This window comes from Copadichromis virginalis, linkage group LG5, assembly GCF_057382275.1.
Source record: "Copadichromis virginalis isolate Kocher_CV1m ecotype Utaka linkage group LG5, C_Virginalis_male_GT1.1, whole genome shotgun sequence".
Taxonomy (NCBI): domain Eukaryota; kingdom Metazoa; phylum Chordata; class Actinopteri; order Cichliformes; family Cichlidae; genus Copadichromis; species Copadichromis virginalis.
The window spans coordinates 31,519,493-31,540,480 of NC_140622.1; the positions used below are offsets into that span (position 1 = coordinate 31,519,493).

General features: G+C 39.1%; 1 protein-coding gene across 2 annotated transcripts; it reads left to right on the plus strand.

Moving 5' to 3' along the window:
- Positions 1-1,431: 1,431 nt before the first annotated feature.
- cept1b (choline/ethanolamine phosphotransferase 1b) lies at positions 1,432-20,745 on the plus strand. Of its 2 annotated transcripts, none has more exons than XM_085457326.1 (10): positions 1,432-1,770; positions 4,591-4,883; positions 7,446-7,620; positions 9,329-9,476; positions 9,556-9,697; positions 11,673-11,757; positions 13,748-13,879; positions 14,260-14,418; positions 15,933-16,058; positions 17,579-20,745. In XM_085457326.1, exons 2-10 carry the CDS (start codon positions 4,693-4,695, stop codon positions 17,699-17,701), a joined length of 1,281 nt encoding a protein of 426 aa, XP_085313452.1. In that variant the 5' UTR covers positions 1,432-1,770; positions 4,591-4,692; the 3' UTR covers positions 17,702-20,745. The 2 variants fall into 2 exon arrangements, with proteins under 2 accessions (XP_085313452.1, XP_085313451.1); XM_085457325.1 differs by lacking the exon at positions 11,673-11,757 and adding an exon at positions 13,348-13,432 and having other exon boundaries at positions 1,438-1,770.
- Positions 20,746-20,988: the final 243 nt, after the last annotated feature.

Sequence of the window (20,988 nt, forward strand, 5' to 3'; positions counted from 1 at the left end):
TTATGTAATTCTTCAAAATACCTATTATAAATACCCAAGGGCATTTCAAGATGGCTGTTCAGTAGCAGTACTTGCGCTGGGACGTTGGGTCAGTGAAGCCTGTGTAATCTCTGTAAGACAAAGGTTCATGTGATAAACTGTGCTGATGTTCCAGATGTGGTCAGCGCTGGCTTTCAGCACAGACACTCCAGTTACCTGTTGCTCAGATCTGTTCTTTATGAGGGAGAGACACTCATTTGCTATAAAGAGAGAGACAGGCGTGCAGCTTGTTGAGCTGAGCCTTGATGCAGCTCCAACAAGTGCTTTAGCACAGGCGTATAAGAGAAGTATAAGTAGGATTTCTTTGAATAGTGAATCATGTAAAGCTACTCTGGAGTCCAAAAATGAAAAGAATATGCAGCTGGAGATGAGCTGAAATAAACTTGGCATCATTTGATAAGCCTGGACTTTTACTGCTACAGAACTGAGGAGAAAGATTTGAGTCTGGATTTGAAAGTCTGCACTTAGCCACCCTGGCGACCTTGGACTGGAGGTTTGTGCCAAAGGAGAAGAGCTCTGTGGCCAAATGCTGTATCCTCAAAGGAGTTTAGTTACTGAATCCAGGGACAGTTAAGAGCCCAGCGTGAAGGGTGTGATGGTGTATGTTGAGTAATGGGGCTGGAAATGTCAGGGGAAAGATAATCCGATTAGGACCTTGAAGGTCAGGAGGAAGATTCTGAAATCAGGTCTGGCTTATATTGCAAAGACACCCGGACAGGACAATTATGATCGAACTTTTTGGATAACAACTGCTGCACTTTGAACTTCCTGAAGACCACTTGTTGCTGTCAATCAGTTCTGGGTGTAATAAAGTCGGGTGCAAGGTTTGCAGCATCTGAAGTGGATGAGAGAAACTAAATCTGGGCTGTGTTATCTAAACAAAGAAGAAAAATCAGATAGATAATATTATTTTTGAGGTAAAATCTCAAAACTTACAAAATACAAAAGGTTTTCTGTCTTTTTAAATGCTATTATTTGGGTTGTGAGGATTAAAAAAACTGTTTTGTTTTTTTTCATGATCAGATAATGATTGATTTATTGCAGCTTGGGTATGAGAAGCCTTTAAATCCATGTTAAAAAGGCTTCTAACCTTAAACTATCAATACTTAGTTACTAAAAGACATTCTTTGTAGCACTGACCCAAAGTCCTTGTCAAAGCAAGTCTCACCACTGTCAGTAAGTCCAATTTAAAAAAAATAAAAAATAAAAATCTTCAAATTTCAAATTACTTGAAAGCCAACTCAAGTCAAAACTTTGCGATATTCAAAATTTAGAGATGACAATTCAAATTTTTACTCGTATCTGCCTGGCAGAAACAATCTTCTTTATAAGGAAATAGGAGCCTTTGGTGGAGTGTTTTTATGCAGTGGTTTTGTTAGTCTGACCACCTTGACGTAGCCAACGAACTAAACGAACTTGACACCCCTACACTAGAGGGCGTTTGAGCGGGCTGTGTGCCTGTGAGATGAGTTCAGGGCAAAATTTACCCACTACGAAAGGAAACTTCGCGAGATTTCTGTGATGGCTAACGATAACTAGCCTGCTGTGTCAAACCACAGTGACACCGGTCGTGGTGATCCACCTTACAGATGCAGACGCTTGTTTTGATACTCCAAGTCATAGAGAGGAAATCACAAAGCTAACCGAGGACAGAAAGGTGCTGTCTGTCGACTTCAAACACTCCCACCTGGCCCTTGGACTGTCCGCGACTCTCGTCCTTTAATCGCTCAGGTCAGTCGGCATTACGTTCAGCATCCTGCCAGCAGTCTGGGTTAGCTAGCTAGGCTAGCCGCAGTCACCACGGGAGGTCCATGAGTTTCCGTCTGATCTGAGCAATATGCTGAGTATGCACCGGTGCCTTTAGCAAAATAAGTATGAAAAAGAGTCAATAAACTTGCTGCAAGCGTGTAAATTTATAATGCCACCCTGACATGAGTGTTCCGTAGCCGTTCGCTGCGCTAACGTTGCAGATAGTCCAGCTAATGCACACGCTAACTGATGGGGACTGAGCTAACAGCAAGTGTGCTAGGTTTCAAGAAGCAGGTTGTTTGGTGCCCTCCGAGCTTCGTCAGCAGCTCAAGTGACAGTCACAAGAAGTAGTTTAGAAACGTAGACGAGGTTAATGACCGGCAGCCAACCGCTGGCGAACTAACTCCTGTCAGTGTCAGTAATGTCTCAATAAATATTGCGTTATTGATTTAATCTTTCTTCATCGTCTTCTTTGCTCTGGGTCCTGTCATCAGCAACACATGGGCCTTCTCTGTTACTACAGAAATTTAGATGTGCCCTGTTGTCCCAGTTACGAGTCTTAACTTGCCTTTAATCTCAGAATATTATGGGGAGCATAATTAAGCTGATTACTCACATCCACCTATGATTGTAACTGGGTGGCTCTTTGCAGGAGTGTCTTTTCAAGCTCAATACAGAGAGTCATGTTCCGGATGACGTCGTCATGTGGATGTCTTGTCAGTGTGCATTTTCTATATATATCTGTATAAGACCCCAAGATACTTAAACTCATTCACTGGGGGCAGCAGTTCATCCCTGACCTGGAGTGGGAACTCCACTCTTTCCTGGTTGAGAACAAGCTCCAGCTGAAAGAATGAGATAGATACAAGTAGTGGGAATGAGATTTCTCCAAAGGGTGGCTGGGTGAGAATTTTGGTCATTTGGGAGGGACTCAAAGAAGAGCCATTACTCTACACATCGAAAGGAGGAAGCTAAGGTCTTCTGGGCATGTCCTACTGGGATAACACTTTGGTGTTCAGGGCCAGTAAAGCTAGCAATGTCTTGTTGTGTGAGACTGAGGTCTAGGTTTCTTTGCTTAGGCTGCAGCCTCTATCACCTAACTCCTAACAAGTGGTGATGGATGGATGGGCTTATACATTAGAGTAGGGGAGGAACAACTCTCCAAATCCATGCTTTAGGTCGTTCCTAGGTTTGTTTGTTTTTTTAAAAGCTCAGACAGATTATCATAGTTATGGGCTCATCTATCTGCTCCTGCAAAGACACAAGGAAACTTACAACTATGGCATCTATTACATATACGCTTATATAAGTTTTTTTTTTCCATGTAAAAGCACTGCTTGTACTGTAAAGCAAAAAAAATATAAACCTTAAGGAGTCTAAACAAAGCCACATTTAAAAGTGTGTTTTTTCGCCAAACCAACAACTCGCAGGCAGTTTAAATTCAGTGGGCACAGAGATGCCTGACAGGCTGTTGAGGCATCTCTGCTGTTCTTAGTTAATTTTTATAACATCCTGAATATTTGCAAAAAGGAAAATTTTCTTTGTCTAGCACTGACAGAAGTGTTAAATAGTCTGTATGTACTAGGAAAATGTTGAATCCATAATTGTGCACCTTTTTTCTTCACATGTGATGTAACAGCGTGCAGTTAACTTCCCTGGAAGTCCAGTCTGGTTATGTTAGTGCTGCTGCTGCTGCTCCACCATGTCCGTTGCCTAAAACCTGCAGTCTTGCTGTGAACTTGTGCTATCAGCATTAGCATTCAGGGCCTGCATCACAGAGACTTAGTCAGAGTTTTGTCTCTATTGATCTGCTAATGGCTCTTTTCTCCATATTGAAACTGTCAGTTAACGTTGATTGTACATCGATATAATTGATCAGCTGATTAACCCAAACATCTGCTCTCACATTTTAAACTTTACCCCGGTATTTTTAAAACAATAATACATGAGCCTATTTGGCTTTGTGGTAATTAATCTAGGTTTATAAAACACGAATAACAGAAATGGGTGAAGTGTAAAAGAGCTTTTTGTCATCGTGCCCACTCATCTGACAGAGACAGGATCATGGGGAGGGGGAGGGGGGGCGCAAACCCTCCTTTATTATACTGATGCATTTCCACTTGTTGCCTTAGCACTGGTTAAACATGGCATCAGATTTGCATTCTTTAACCAGTCTTGAGCATGTCTATGTGGGTGTTACAGGAGCTGCAGATATCTGCATTGCACTTTCACTTTCAAGAGTATTGCATCCACATTTCCATAGTGCAACAGGGCTATAGAGGTATTTGGGAGGTTGGTTGTTTAGGCTTTTGACAGCTCACTTTGCAGGAGCCTTTGTCTGACTTTATGCTAAAACTAGGGCATAGTAAGTGTTTCATTTGCCTAAAATAGGTAAATGTTCACTAAAATTATTCAAGCAGGAAAAAAAAAATCTATGCCATCAATAACAGTTGCAGTTGGTCATGCAGTATTCCCATGTGGCTCTTGGTATTAGTGAAGTGAATTAGTTTTTTTTAATTTTAGTTAAAAAAAAGTATGTTATTTTTTTTAACTTTTAGCTGTTTTCAAGTTTTAGCTTTTCCAATTGAAGGATTTGTTAGAGAAAGTTCTTAAGCACCAGATTTAACATTGATGTATAACAAGTAGCCTAGAAGAATAATTATAAAATAATTATAAAATAATAATAATTTTTAGTTGTAGCCTCTGAAATTGGTTTTTGGGATTTTAGGAGCTGCATTCTTTTTTCTTTTTGCTGAGATATTTCCACAGGGCAGTTTTATGATGTTGGGTTTTTCTTCTTAGGCATCATCCGGCCTCACTGTGGATCTTTAGCCCCTCGGACAGGGCAGTGGCAGTGGCAGAGGTAGAGCCATCAGGGACCAGACCAGCAGGAAGCAGGGCTTCATGAGCGCCACGGGGCAGCAGCAAGGGGGGGGTCTGCGTACTCGCCGAGGCCTTAGCCGGGACAAAGACCCCGGGCACGGCATGGGCATGGAGGCAACCTGCTGGCTGTCCCCTGGAGTCCTGCGCAGGCTGATTGAGTTGCCCTCACCCCCCCTGTCTCGACACCAACTCAAGAGACTGGAGGAGCACAGGTAATGCAGGTTTCTGCTGTGTATGCTGAACTCAGGAAAACAAAGTGTTAGTAAGTGGAGTGAAAAGACAGTGACATGTGGGAAATCTATTTTATGTCAAATGTGTACTGTTGCATTACTGGATGCTTGTATTAAAAACGAGCAAAGATTTCAAATAAGGAGGTGAGCGTTTCTACAGCAATCCCTGTGAGCTAAAAGCACATGCTCAGTTTTTTGTTCTACTCTTGGCTGTGTATGATTTCAAACAGAGGGTGTAGTCATAATATGATCATCTCATGCACACAGGTGCAGTGTTCAAATCCTTTTGTGAGGGGCACCCAGTCAGAAGAGGGCTGACACTGAGTCACGAGATGCTCCTCTACACCAAATATTAAAAAAGTGTGGCAGCGTTTTTTAACTTCACAGGTTGCCTTTTAACAGTCTGAAGAGAATGGAGCTGAGTCCTCAGCCCTTGTCTACAATATCAGTTTCCAGTTCATATTTATAGCTAGCATAGTGACTCAAATTGTAATAATTTTCTGTAGAGACTTTAGCTTCAGGTCTGTGTTTGTGGTCTCCACAGCATGAAACACGACTTGCCTGCACCAAGTGTTCTCACAGACTTGTTTCAACGTGAAAAAAAAAAAAAAAAAAAAATGAAATGATTCCCACAGCCACTCAGATACAATACCTCCTAAATTAAACCCGATTCCTCCAGGAAAATTTGTGACTTAAGCTTATATTTGTCAAGATTTGTGCTAGCGCTCTCTATTATTGAAATATGTTATTCAAAAATAGTGTTACATTAATGGATAACAGATATACGTAGTTATTATGATTGGTTTAGGAAAAAAACTGCTGGTATGTCAGGATTGACGAGCTATGTTACTGTTAACAGATCAGGCCTGTAGCAGCTTGTGCTAAGTTTTTTTTTTTCCCTTCCCTTCTTCGTGTTTCCCTCTCAGACTCACCGGTCGGGTTGAGTCACACCTCGAGTTGAGTCAAAAACCTTATTATCACTTTCAGTTTAATTTAAGGTCAAATAATGCATCAGAAGTGAAAACATATTCTTCCTAATTAAAACGGAAGTCATTTCAAAATTTAAAAAAAGTTCAACAAAAGTACTTGTTTGAATTTAAGAACTTAATCCAAATAAGTTAACAACATTGTTTGAGTTTAACCACAGAGTTCTGGTGAACTGTTATTTTGAAGCCATTAGTCTTGTCTGAGACTAATGAGCTAGCAAAACCGACATCTTCATTATCATCTTTAGTGTTTCCATCAGGATGTTACAAGCTCGATGGGGTGAAATTGATCCCCTCTTGGGCCTAAGCAGCTGGGATTTTATTTATTTTTAAGATGTTAAATTAGGGTGTTAAGATAAATTGGCTAATGATACTGTTAACTGGATTTACACATATAATAGCAGTCTTAAAGAAGCAGCCACAGTGTGTTATCTAAAATGTGTAGGAGGTGACACGGTGCTGGAATTTCTTGCAGTGACGTGATTAAGAACATTAAAAATCCATCCAAATGGAGTTTAAGGTAATGTTTTTATTGTCTGTGAAGGTTCTCAGTCATCCAGGTCATCGTAGTCAAAGGAGCTTACAAAGAAAAGTGTCTGGACTTCTTTAAGTTGCTTGAAGACGTTTCACCTCTCATCCGAGAAGCTTCTTCAGTTCTGTTTCTATTATTAAGTCTGAAAACAGGTTAAACATTTTAACATTTAAAGGACTGGCCACTAGCCACCTCTGAATTCAGAGGACTTATGGTTATTGGTTTAAAGTTTTTAATGATGCTATTTGATGTCTATGGTATTTACCTATGAAGGGTTTTTGTTATGTTTGTCTGAAAGGTACTATAGAAATGAAATTGTACTTTTAAGTCTTTTTAGAATGTATTTAGTTATAATTTAGAGCACAAGCTGAGAAAAGTAGGTGAACCCTTCAGTTTATAACTCACAGAACCTCCTTTAGCAGCACCAAACTTGAAGTATTCCCACAAGCTGCTAATGAGACTTAAACAAGCACGAGGAGGACTTACGGACAAGTCCTCACTGGAAAACTGTTTCAGTTCATAAATATTTTTGTATCCTCTGTTTTGTGTCTGTAACTGTGAATGAGATGAAGATCACAAGACATTTTAAGTAATTAAAACAGAAATCTTTGCAAGAAAAAGTTTGTGAACCTTTGAGAGGAACAAATCTTCCAACTTTTAACCGTCCGAGACTAATGTAAAATTGTAACAAATATTCATGTATTTGACGAAACACCTATGTACTAAAGCAAAATGTTTTAGATCAACCATAAGCCATATAATGTAGCGTCCCATTTGTCTGGATGAGATTTTTGTGTTTTGTTCTCGTGCTGATTGGAACATTAACCTTCATTGAGTACTTTGATGATAACTCTTCATTGCAGCTCACAAACTCAAGAAACTCTAGCTGTAATTCTGTTTCTACAGCTTGGTGAGATATATTTAAACACAGTTAATAATTGTCAAGCCCTCGTAAAAGTCGGTAAACATTCATATCTGTCGCTCCTCTGTATCTCAACTGCTGCCACCTGTTGCCCATCCCTGCAGGTACAGCAGTGCTGGACGCTCCCTGCTGGAGCCTTTAATGCAGCGCTACTGGGAATGGCTGGTAGGACGTGTCCCTTCCTGGATTGCACCCAATCTCATCACCATCATTGGCCTGGCCACCAACCTCTTCACCACCCTCGTGCTCGTCTACTACTGCCCAACTGCCACTGAGCAGGTTAGCCGATAATCTTAAAGAGGATGAGGTCCATAGCTACAGCGCTACTGTTATTGTTATTTTCTGTCAGTGTTTTATATTAAAACATAACCAGATATGAAAGTGGTAAGATTAGGTCATAGAAGCTGCTGGAAGGCTTTTAATGTGAAGCATCAGAAGAGCTCGGAGAAAGAAAAGTGTAATAAGAAAATCATCAGTTAACTCATGATTGAAAGCAGTGTTGGTAAAGATGCTTTTAGATTGGTATATAAAATAAAAACATTGGCACTGTGGTGTTGTCTGTGTGTTTGTGCACATTTAAGCCTCAGTGTTGCTTTTTTGGAGGCAGAAATGATGTTAATTGAACACAGGATGGAGAGAACTTTCAAAAAAACAACAGAAAAATAATATAAATGTGCTTATTAATTCTATAAAGTTGGACATTTTAACATGGGAATCTATGGGGTTGATGAAGTTTGAGGGTCAGCCTCAAGTGGCCATTAGAGGGACTGCAGTCTTTTTTGTTCTTGGTGTTAACTTTGCTGTTCAGATGCTGAGGTTGCTGCTTGGTCACGATTTCATGTTTTTTGTGGAAGTTATAAATGGTTATCAATATCAATCTTATTAAACAGGCTAATAAGTATTAAATGCATGTTTTGAATAAAGTCACTTTGAGCTGACTTAATTTGTTGACAAAGAGTCAGGATGAATGAATCAAATCATAAAGACATGTCACTTGCTCTGGCTTATATCCATGTAGACAGCTTTGTAATGATCTTTTAGTCTTTGTAATGCTAACCCATTGGACTGTAACTGTATTTAATTTCCACTGAAAACATCCTGGTTGGTCTGGAGAGTCCACATACCTGAATACCAGTGATTTTCCTTTAGAACTACCTTCAACCTCCAACAAAAACTGTTGACTTTCATATGTGAGCTCTTAGGACTCAAATATATGAGAGCTTCTTTAATTACTTCAGCTACCGTATATATTTTTTTTAATCTGGTGATATTTATTTGGGTGACAGAGGGGAGTAAAAAGGCAACTGACGTTCTTGCAGCCAGCACTGACATGTTGCTGCTGCTTTTGTCATCTGTGGGTGTTTCAGCTACATTAAAATATCAAATCTCACAATGAGAGGGGAAAAAGTGAGAGTATTTCTGTCTGCTGTTACATTAGAAACTGCACAGGTGCTTTTGTTTCTCCAGTTTCCTTAAGGTTTAATAAATTATTCTGATTCTGATTTGAGTGCATTTGTCTGTAAAGACTTGAATGAGAGCGACAAGTGAGGCATTTTACACACATGTAATAATAGACTGAGCTGGATGAGTTACTACAACTACAAGCCTAAAGGCAAAAATTTTTAATGACTGTTCAGATGATCTCCGTTCATTTCCACTCACTTAATTAATCTACATCATTCATTCATCATTGTATGTGAACAAGGCCTCACACTGAAGCCTTTACTTCATAGTAGGAACTAAACTCCCCACCCAGTTCCTCTTTCACCAGCACCACAGTACTCATTATGAAAGGTGTTGGCACAACCCTAACAATTGCAGTCTCTGTGTTTATGTATGTTAATGAGGTGAAAGAAACCATCATGTTCATGCTGCCCAATCCTCCACCAGCCACGGCATGTAAAATTTGCCTTAGACCGCACCTGTTCGTGAGCATCGCCATAGAGTGACCTCTTCTTCATGTGATTATTTGTGTTTTTTGCTCCAGGCTCCTCTCTGGGCATACCTGTTGTGTGCGGTGGGTCTGTTTATCTACCAGTCGTTGGACGCCATCGACGGGAAGCAGGCCAGACGCACTAACAGCAGCTCTCCGCTGGGTGAGCTGTTTGACCACGGCTGTGACTCCCTCTCCACCGGTCAGTTTACATCCTGTTTGATTCTGTGTTTCAGAAAATCTGAAGCTCAGTGAACAATCTGTGTGTTTTTTCTCTGCAGTGTTTGTGGTGTTGGGAACCAGTATAGCAGCGCAGCTGGGCACCAACCCAGACTGGATGTTCTTCTGCTGCTTCGCCGGGATGTTTATGTTCTACTGTGCACACTGGCAAACATATGTGTCAGGAACGCTGCGCTTTGGGATGTGAGTCAATAAAAACTGCGTATTTCCCTTTTCTTTAAGAGAACAGTTTGCAGCCGTTTTTCTTATCTGTCAACACACGTAGTCGTCTTAAGACCAGTCTGTTTCATTTCTGATTTCACAGCAGTTCTTACTGATGCTTCACTGTGCTGAGTTTGTTAAAGAATTGATTAATATCTCATCACCGCACACCATTAGTACCTGTTGCTTTGAAGACCTTTGTCTCTATCTGTGGTGGAAAGTAAGACAATGACAGATTTCTTCTGATCTCCACAGTGAGCAGTTGTGCGTGGGTTGTGTCTCAGTAAGCTAACATTTTATTTGTACGCCTCAGCCGTAAAAGGCTGATGGGGTATTGTTGTCCACCCATCGTGCGGGTGGACGTAAATTTGTGAATGTAACTCGAGAACAAGGCGATGCTGGAGCTTCAAATTGATATCGTAGGTGCACCTACTAAAAATCTTGGACGAGTTTAAATTTCAGTGACCTTGACCTTAAGGTCAAGTTTTCTGAAAATCCTGCGAGTACGATAACTTGAGAGCAAGGTGATGAAGGATTTTGAAATTGATATCATCGGTTTATCTACAGGGAGGCTAAGTACTGTTTATTTATGGGGGGGTTTAAATATGCAACCACTTTGCAATATGCAATCACAGCCTCACTGCTGTTCATGAAATACATTTTTGGTCTATTGATTCTTACTTCTGGGTGCAAATGTTCCTTTTCTGTTTTTTTTTGTTTTGTTTTGTTTTTTTCATTTTACATTTTTTGTCAGTCTCATTTCTTCCGTCATGTCTATCTACATAGACTCGCTCTATGTAGGATTTAAAGGATTAATAAATGTCCACATCTGGAGGCTGGAGTAGTTCAAAGTTCAGACGATTACCTCAAAACATTTGTGCTGTTTTAATGGTGTTCATAATTATTTTAAAAAAAAAATACTCTGCTAGGTTTAGGCACTACTTCCTGACAGGACAACTCATGGCCATGAACTTGATTTACTTGAGTTTCTGTAACTATTCCATGTTTTGCCATGAAGCCAGGCCAATTTTACAGTTATGCAAAATTTTAAACTGAAAGCAATAAAGGCTGCTGAAGTTAGCACAGCTAGCATTAGCCCCACTTTGTGTATTCTGGCATTTTATATGCGTAATATTACGCACGACACAAATGGCCGCACAATTCATAGGATTTTATTACCAAAGGATGTTGTTAAGTCTCAAATGGTACTTAAACACACACATAGAGTCTGTAGAGTCTGTTTAATTCAATCTGTTAGGTTTCAGATGTTTTTCTGGCTGTTAAACTAGTCAACTAGTCTGAGTTTTTTATTATTAGTAGTAAATTGCTCAGTTTGTCAGCCAATAATCTCTGATTTTTATTACAAATGAGGGTGACATAAAATTTTTATGGTGACTGACTTAAGAATTGAAAACCCTGAAAAGTTCTAGTTGTTTACTTGACCTTTATGTGCGCTCTCACTTTTATTGAACTCTTTCTGTATAAATATAAACACTGATTTTTCTTTGAACACAAATATTAGTTTGATGTGATTTATTTTTAAAGCCAGCATCTTCATATTAGGCAGAATGGACTATTAGTATAGAAAGAATGTCGTCATTTTGAATCACCTTCTGACTTTACATACTGAAACCTGTGAGAATCAGAATCAGAATACTTTATTGATCCCTGGGGGAAATTATTTTTTTTGTTACCCAAAAAAAAAAAAGTTTGTTAAAGAATTGATTAATATCTCATCACCGCACACCATTAGTACCTGTTGCTTTGAAGACCTTTGTCTCTATCTGTGGTGGAAGGTAGTCATAAACAGGTTTTTCAGGAATTCAGTCCAAAGCTTTGAAAAAGTTAATAAAAGGTGCAGCGAGTTAATTAGACCTGAGGTTTAGTCTTGTCATTAGATCGCAGCATTTACAAGTTCAGGTGACCCGCAGTAAATGTGGATGTGTTCTGTGTGTAGATTTGATATAACAGAGGTGCAGCTCTGTCTAGCAGGATTACAGATGCTCACAGCCACTGTGGGTCCCTGCCTGTGGAACGTGATGGTAAACTTTCTGGCTGCTGCCTGCATGGCTCGCTGTTGTCCGCTTCCACAGTGAACTCTGACCTGCATGGAGTCACATGGTCAGATCAGCTCGTACTCATTTCTGCTTGAAGGTGCGGTCAGTAAAATATGGCTCTGAGTAGCATCAGCTGAAGCAATTGGGCAGCTAGCTTTCATCTGTTAAATATAACATTTATAAGATTTTAGTTTCAAACTTTTGTTAAGAAGGACTTTATGCGTTTACATTTTTATAAACTAAATATTTTGATTAGAGGCCATAACAGAGCCTCCACCTGGTTTTACAGAGTGGCTGTACACGCTCTCTGTTGTACCTCTCTCTTCATGTCAACCGTAACATATGGGCAATGAACCAAAACTTTAAAACTTGGACTTATCACTCTAAGACCCGTTCCCACTGATTTTCAGCCAATGACGTGTGTAATTAGGTATATGTCAGTCTAAGAATGGCTTGACAGCCACCTTTCCACTGAGACTATTTTTAATGAAGCAGTATAAGAGTGTATTAACTGAAGGGGCCAGATGCATCTCTCTTTAATGGGGTTTTTTCGCCTCTTAAGAATATGACTTTCAGATCCTGTCTGTCTGCTCTACACAGGTTTTTTTTTTTGGGGGGTTGTTTTTTTTAGTCCTCCCACGTCGTCTTTTGTACTCAGTTTAGTTTCCTCAAAATCTTTAAAGACACACTGCACACCAAGCTGACAGATGCCAATTTATTCAGCTAACAGCTCTTTGGGTATAAACATAACATGCTTTTTGCAACAGGCTGCTAGTCACAAAGTCTCTGTTATGTGTAGACAAAACATTGGTTTAGCTCTTGAGTTGGGTGCCTTTATCCTGTAATGATTCATAGGTCAGTCTTCAGTAGCTTAAAAAAACAAATAAAAGAAAGTCCTGGAAATGGTCAGGTGGAAGGACTTGACTGAAAATGAATGGAAAAAGCAGCCAATGTCAAGAGGAAAAACTTTGAAAGACCCTCAGAAAACTTGTAGAATTACTGCTCAACATGGCTTACAAAAAAATTTAATCTGGCTTCTTGGAAGCAAAGCATGAACGAATGAGTGGTGGCTTCAGACTTTCGAACAGTGCTCTATATCCCAAGACAGACTGTCAGCTTTGGAGCCAATAATAAATGAAAACATGTTATCAGATGGTTTTCATAATCAAAATATAAGACAAACTTCGGCTGTCACCATGATCACAGCAAGAAGCAGATAAGGTGGAAACGAGCAGCAGAGGAACTGCAGCCTTGCTCGGGTATTGTCTACATGCATCAAACCTGATGTCCTAGTGACGTTTACTAGACCCATGTCACAGTTTGCCCTGCAGTAAACTTGCTCAAGTCAAAGAGATCAGGGGAGTGACTCACTCTGCTGACAAAACTCGTCCTTTTGTTGACCGAGCCAGTGAAATATTACTGATCGCACCTTTTAACCTCCAAATCAAACGTGTCGAGCAGAAGAGCGGGCTCCGTGTCCGGCAGCTTGTTGTGGAGGAATGCTGCAGGATGACTGTGTGCTGTTATACGTCACTAATCCTCACCGTAAACTCTCTGCTTTCTCCTCCCACTCAGCATTGATGTGACTGAGGTGCAAATCTTCATTATAATCGTGTATTTGCTGGCCGCCGTGGGAGGATCTGCTTTTTGGCAGTCACTGGTAATTCTGATTGATCTTAATCTGAAGAAATTGGAACCAATGACAGTGAGACTGTAATGTCATGACGTTTAACTTGATCATTTCACAGTAATGCTGCTCTAACAGTCATGTTTGAACTGTTTTACTGTAATTGTTATAAGTAAGTGCCTTTTAGTAGTCTCTAACATTAGTCATGGTTGTTTAAATGAGGGTGGTGTAGTGAATGTGCTCTCAAAGTACAAAAATGCAAATTTTCTGTCTGATCAGGATTTGTTTTGATGACTTTGTGTTGCATAAAAGCATCTAAGATTTCCATGTCAATGTCTCGAATTCCAGATTCCGATCCTAAATATCCAGATGAAAATGATTCCTGCCATCTGCACTTTGTTAGGAGCCATCTTCTCCTGCACCAATTATTTCAGAGTTATTTTCACAGGAGGTGTGGGCAAAAACGGATCCACGATAGCAGTAAGCCCTCAGTGTCCTGTCCTGGTTTGTAATGCCTCTTTTTGACTGATGCGCTGCACAGCTCTGCCCTGGTGCCTTATGAGAACCGCCCAGTGTTTTGACCAGCTTGACAGCCTATTTTTACATAGCAGATGAAGGGGTAATTTACACACGGGGGGAACTTGATCTGCAGGCTGTGTCTTATGTAGCAGAGTACGTACAGCTGAAACCTATGTTAATGGATATCTGTAAAAAAAGAGCAGAATAAAGTTTCATTTCCGTTCAGAATAAAAGCATTGTTAGGCTAGCTTTAGTTTGTGTTACAGTTTTTTGTACCTGAGCAGCTCCTCTGTCAGTTTCCACTGATATTAATTGTCTTTTTCTCCTCCCTTGTCTTGCAGGGAACCAGTGTCCTCTCTCCAGTCTTACATATTGGTTCAGTCATAATTTTGGCGATGATGATATACAAAAAGTCTGCTGTCCAGCTCTTTGAAAATCATCCATGTCTTTATATCCTGGCATTTGGCTTTGTCTCGGCCAAAATCACCAATAAATTAGTTGTAAGTCAAACATACTTTTTTTTTTCCTCTCTTTATAATCATCATTAGTTTATATTTACTGAATTATGGTTGCGCTTTGTGTTTTTCACGGTTGTTATTCCTGATATCCTGCATAAAGATAGTCTGGAGAGGATGAACGATGCTCAGTGTTCAAGAAGGGTTTTAACATTTTGCAAGTTTTACTTGTGAGCATCAAAGGTGTGATTAGCCTAGCTTAGCATAAAGACTGAAAGTAGGATAAAACTGTTTGAATAGTTCCATCAACAAACCAAAAAAAGCTTGTGTTTTTCACTTTGTAAACCTCATGCATGAGGTAGCTAACGTGCATATTTAATTGTTTCAGCTTTACTTCAGCTTATCAATGAAATAATAATTATTGGGAAAGGATTCCTGAAAAAGCATAGACGCTGACAAACTTAGCTATTTTTCCTAAGCCAGCTGAGAGACATGATCTCTCCAGGCTATCCTGGCTCTGCCCTGGCGTCTCTTCTCTGTTCAACATGTCGAAACGCCACACCTAACTCCTTTTGGTGTTGAGGATTAGTGGCTCTACTCTGAGCCTTTCCCAAATAACCAAACTCCTTTATCTCTGAGGGCCCAGACAATGAGGAAGCTAATTTCCACCACTTGTTTTAGTGTGTAATTCTTTCCGTCACTACCCACAGCTCATAGCCGTACGTAAGGACAAAGACTGCCAACCAGTAAAACTGCTTCCAGGTTTTTGGTACAGCATCCAAAACACTGCAGACACTGCAGGAGGATAAAAACAGGATTGTTTGTTTCTCTAATTTACACTGTTGGCTTTTCAGCCGCTTTCCATCAACAATCACGACACACGGTTGAAACTTAACATTAAAACTCAACATTTGACTCTCAGTTTAATTTATTGGTTGCTGACATTGTTGCCAACAGCAGCAAAAGGGACTCCGATCCAGGCAGGAGGCTTTGGCGTGAACTTTGCATGTTGTCTCCTCGTTCTCACCCAGGTTTTCTACTGGACCTTGAGTTTCTGCTGGCATTAAAAAACATGTTTGTTACTGCTCATCATAACAAAAAGTTATAAATACAGGTTTCAAAATAGAGATTCACAATAAGATTCACAAATGCCACAAATAATTATTCTAAAACCTGTTATTGTAAAAAATAAATAAATCTTTGGGGGGGGGGGGGATTCAAGAGTCTAAACATCCCCAGGAAGAGACTTCTGAACTGCTCATGTTTAAAACTGTCTTCCTTTCCTGCTCAAAGTGGAGAGATGCTGGATGAGAGGCATCTCTGAAGATGTTCACAGACTAAACTTTATAAAATTAGGACAGAGATGGGGTGGGAAAACTCCCCAATAATTTAAGATGCATGCAAGATTCATTAGGCGGGCCACCACATCAAACTGTAGCAGAGGAAGTTTGATGCAATTTATGTAGAAAACTGAAACTTCAAACAACTCCAGTGCCCTGCAGAGATGACTGTTTAATTGAAACTCTGTGTGTGTGTTTGTGTGTGATCTTTGTGTACAGGTAGCACATATGACAAAAAGTGAGATGCATCTCCACGATTTAGCCTTCCTGGGACCAGGACTACTGTTCCTGGATCAGTATTTCAATAGTTTTATTGATGAGTACCTGGTGCTCTGGATTGCACTGGTAAGTACGCACGATGCCAAGTTTGGATAAATGTGGTCATGACATTTTTACTTTGAAAAGCTGGAAAATCACAGAGGTAACTAATAATATGAGTGACGGATGTGTTCCATTTAGCTGGGTCATGTCCAGAATTCAGTGTTTATATCTTTGTGTTTTTCCTACTCTGATAGTCACAGTGTCACCTTCAGTCAGTTATTGTTGCTGTTTAATCCATAATCGTTACACCTTCTCACTGATGGTGTCTGTGCTGTATGGAAGCCCATTGTTGCCTGTAAAGGTACGAAGCAATAAGTGAAATTGGTGTTCAGTGCGAAAACCCTGCTTCAGCCTGCACCACCAGGCAGTGTTATAAATGAACAATGATGTTATTTCTAAATTAGCCCAAACATTTATGCTTGTTAACAAGGACAAACCACATCACTTAATGAATTGCTGGCATACTTCAATCATCCCTAGAAACAAAACGTAAGTCCGTAAAATTAAATATATATAAATTTACAGTTTAAAATAAACCAATTTTGTCCTTCAAGACAAAAAAACAAGTAGAAACAGATTTGTATCCGATGGACCCAAGCAGATATTTTTTATATATTTATAATTTTGGTTGCATTTGTTATTGCAGCTCTGTTTAAAAAAAATAAATAAATAAATTTTAAAAATGTGGTAATAGTGGGCTAATAAGGTGAAAACAAGAAGGTCATAACACATAAATGCTAAGTTATTACCAATTAAATGCTTGAGTAAAAGCCAACTAATCGTCTTGTATCAAGTGGTTTTAGCTGAGCAATGTTACACTGAAGTTTGTGATTTATTTTTTTTATTTTTATTTTTTTTGTAATAAGGTGTCAGAAACTGGGGGGATAGTGTGGAAACATGCATGATTTTGAGGAAACCAATTAGTAATGAGTATCGTCTTTAAAATCTTTTAGAATAAAATGGAAACATCTGTCCATTTAATTTTCTTGTATGCTGGCTTTAAAGTGGTATTAATTCATAATAATGACAAAGTATTGATTGGTGTTTCAACATATTAGGAGACTATTACTGTGTTATAATGCTGGAATTAGTCCTGCCATATGTCCCCAGCATTCGTCACAACACACAGTATGCATGGCCAATATACCAGTATCAGTGTTATACCACTGTTACCTGTTGGTTTTGCTTCATAGCCATACATTTGCTGTGTAATATTACTCAGCTAAACCCAGTGCTGATACAAGATATTACTTAATTATTTACATATTATGTGGTAAATAAGTTTTAATAAGTTGCAGGTTCTGAATTATCTTCTTGTTTTCTCCTTATGACAACACTGCTGCTGAGCTATCATAAAAAGTGCTACCATGATTTATCAAAGGGTCGTACGGGCGCATGCTGGAATATCTTAAACTTGTCTTAATTGGCCAGCCCATATATCACTATCTAGTTTTCATTTTCTTGGCATCAGTGGGTTTCCGCAGTGTGTTAAGCTCCTGTTTTTCTGCTTTTAAAGAGTGACCTTGTTTCCTTCTCTCCCGCAGATCCTTTCCTTGTTTGACTTGGTGCGTTACTGTGTCAGTGTTTGCAACCAGATTGCCTGCCATCTTCACATTTTTGTTTTCAAAATCAAGCCTTGTTCAGTCCTCGGCTCAGCTCCTCACTGAGGACACGCCGGCCATTACTGACTCTGCACCCTTCCTGTTAGCTGCACTCACCTTTTCTTCCCTCTGTTTTCCACGTAGAGACGCAAGGGGGGGTGACGTGGTGTAAACTGTGTGCTTCTGCCAACTGAATGTCAGGACAAATAATATATATTAAGATACTGGAATATTACTGTCATTGTCTGTTTTTCACCAGTGCAGAATTACATTTATACCAGTTTCATTTTCTGCTCCAGTACTAAGAAATCTTCTGACAAACTTACGGTTGCAAAGAGCAGATATTTCAGGAGAGTACAGGTGCTACTCAGTATGCTCAACGAGAGAAACTTACAGCGTGTTTTAACTGTTCACGTGCAAGAAAATGTATAGGAACCGAATCGTTCTCTTTGCTTTTCATGATTATAATTTTTGTAACTTTACCTTTTTGCTATTGTAAATACCAAACTGTTACACTGTCTGTGCTTTCTTTTAAGTTAAAAATCCTATTTTGACACATTTATTTAACCTTCCTTCATGTGTATGATTTTTAAAGACACTCCATCCCCTACACAAAAACAGTGCAGCTGTTTTACATCAGCAAAATGTGGTTTTGGAGGAAACCTGATGCCAGTGTTACTTCCTCTTTCTTTCTTTCTTTTCTGTTTAAAGCAAATCAGAACGTCCTTTTTGTACAAGCCTGCAAATTATTTCACTGCCACTTTCTTGGTTAAATTTGCACTTTGGATTTAGGTTCAGGTGAGAGTTTGGTTTGTTTGTTAAGCTCTTTGCTAATATAGTCATCATGAAGTTGGTACTTTTGTTACGGGGTATAGGCTTTCTTTTATTTATATTGTAAACGTAAAGGGGGCTGTGGACGAGGGCAAAAGGTCATTTAGTGTGCTGTAGTGAAAGGTCCGTCAGCTCCTTTTGACCTCATGTACGAATGAACTCAAATTTCTCATTTTTCAGTTGATGAGAGCAAAGATCAAAACATCTACAGGTGGAGTGAAGCAGTAGACTTATTTCATCCAACTCTGTTACTGATCTCTGCTTTATTTATTGGTGTTTTTTGTTTATTCGTTTTGTTTTTAAGTGTCAAATTCCACAATGATAAGAAAAATAATCCGCCTGCTTCTTTGTTTTTGTTTATTTTTCTGAAACATTTTATCCTGTGTACTTTTTGCAAAAAAGTCAGGTTGAAATTGGTATTGTTTTGAAAAGCAGATTAACATGCATTTTGCGCTCTATATTAGATGCATTCCCTGCAGCATGTCAAAATAAAACTGCACTCCATGTGTGTTCCAGTAGTGCAACGGTTTAGCTCATTTTTAATGATTTATCTGGCTTTGAGACATAGACTATGCTTGTTAGTAGGTCGGTTAAATTTCCCTTTCACTGTATTTGTCAAAGAACAGTTTTGAATAACAGAAAATGTGAAAATGAAACATACACATGAAAAATGGTCCTTCGTGTGTTGCAGCTACTTTACTGAATCACTGCTGTGTGTTCAGTGTTACCATCCGCCTGCACAGTACATCACGTTTCCTCCAAAACACACGCCTGCCTCAGCAGAACAGGTGCGCATGTGAGTGTGCGGGAGGTGAGGTCACCTGATGATGTCACGGGTTTTAAGGTGGTGACTGATTGAGTCAGATCAAACTTAATAAAAATGTGTTGATTTGAAATGTGGCTGCTGGTCGCTCTGCCTCCACATCGTCGTCGTCATCTGATGCTGTTACACCTCAAACCGAATGTGTTTATCGCTGCTGCTGCATTCACGTGGAGCTCATGTTTGTCCTTAACAGCAGGGGTTAGCTTCTTGCTTTTACATTTTGTGCCTGTTTTATTTACTTTCTGTTGAATACTCCCATCTGCAGATACTGTGCTTTGCCTCTGCGCCGTGTTTGAAATGACCCACAATGCCAAATGTTGACTGAATTGAGAGGCTCTCAGTGTACATTGTCCTCCGAGCTGCGTCATTGTCTCAGCTGGATGAGTTCTTGTGCAGGGCAGCGGTGGTGGTGTTATCTGGATGAAAAGAGACTGATGGCCATTGATTCATGTAAACAAAGCCTTCTACACACAAGTGTTAAAGGACCACTTCACCCAAAATCACACAAACCATTGTCCTCTAATGCCTTAAGATGAAATATTATGGCTCAGTGTATTGTGTTTTTATATCATGCAAATAAAGTCATTTTGAGTAAAGAGGTTTAATGAAAATAAAGGTTAAAAGAAAAACATTTGCGTGAGGGTAGAGTGCTTAAAGGTTTTGTGTATAATGTGATGGAAAATGGGAAAGTTGGAACACATATTTAAAGTCTTGACAGCTCATATAATGTATTTTTTAAGTTGTTATTCCCTTTTTGTCAGAAAATGTGAATATTATAATTAGACTAAATGGGAAATTAATGTAGAAGAAAAGCTTTAATATACTGAGACTAAAACTACAATAAATACTGAAAAGCAACACTGCTGGCAGAGGAAAGAATAGACTATAAAGGTGCTGAAAGAAGAAAATTTGCAATACTTTGAGAATGAAATTATATTCAGTGGATGTTTTCTAAAAAATACATTGAAAGTTTCTGCTGCGTAAAAAATGCTGGGCAATAAAAATAGTTTGGTATGGTAGAAAATAGGGAAAATAGCTATGAGTAGGTAAACTGCTTTAAGATATTTCTGGATTTAATCACTTCATAATGAAATGCCAATGTGTTTTTCAATGGTAAAGTAAAATTTAAAATATGGTAAAGACAAAAAAAATTAATTTTAAGTTTATTCATAATTGTAAAGAATAAAATCATTTTAACAATATCAGAATCTAGCTTCAGTTTTGGGGCAAAGTAAAACTAAGTTGATAAACAGAGAAAACCTTAATTTCTCTAATATTTCTGTTTTGCTTTGAAGGCATAAAGAAAAATTAAAATCTCAGAAAATTCTGAGGTGGTTTTGCGGTTTGGATGAAGTGCGTCTTGAAGAACACTGATGAGTCCATTTTTTGTTGATTTGTTTTTGACAGATTTTGTAGTTGTAAATTCTGCACGTTGTGCAATAAAGAATAGTACTGACTCAATGTCACATTTATTTTATCAGTAATATTCATTTTTATCCTTCTAAATTCTGCAGTTGGTGTCTGATCGTTGATGTAGGAGATGATGAGCTAATACGCATGTGTAGTATTCTGTTGTATAGTTTTGTACTGTAACTAGAGACTCTGAGAGATTCAGCATCAACACATATATAGTTCCTGATGTGAGGTCACATCTCTCATTGTTACCAGTAAAGGTTTGCCTTAAACCCGTTTGTTTTCT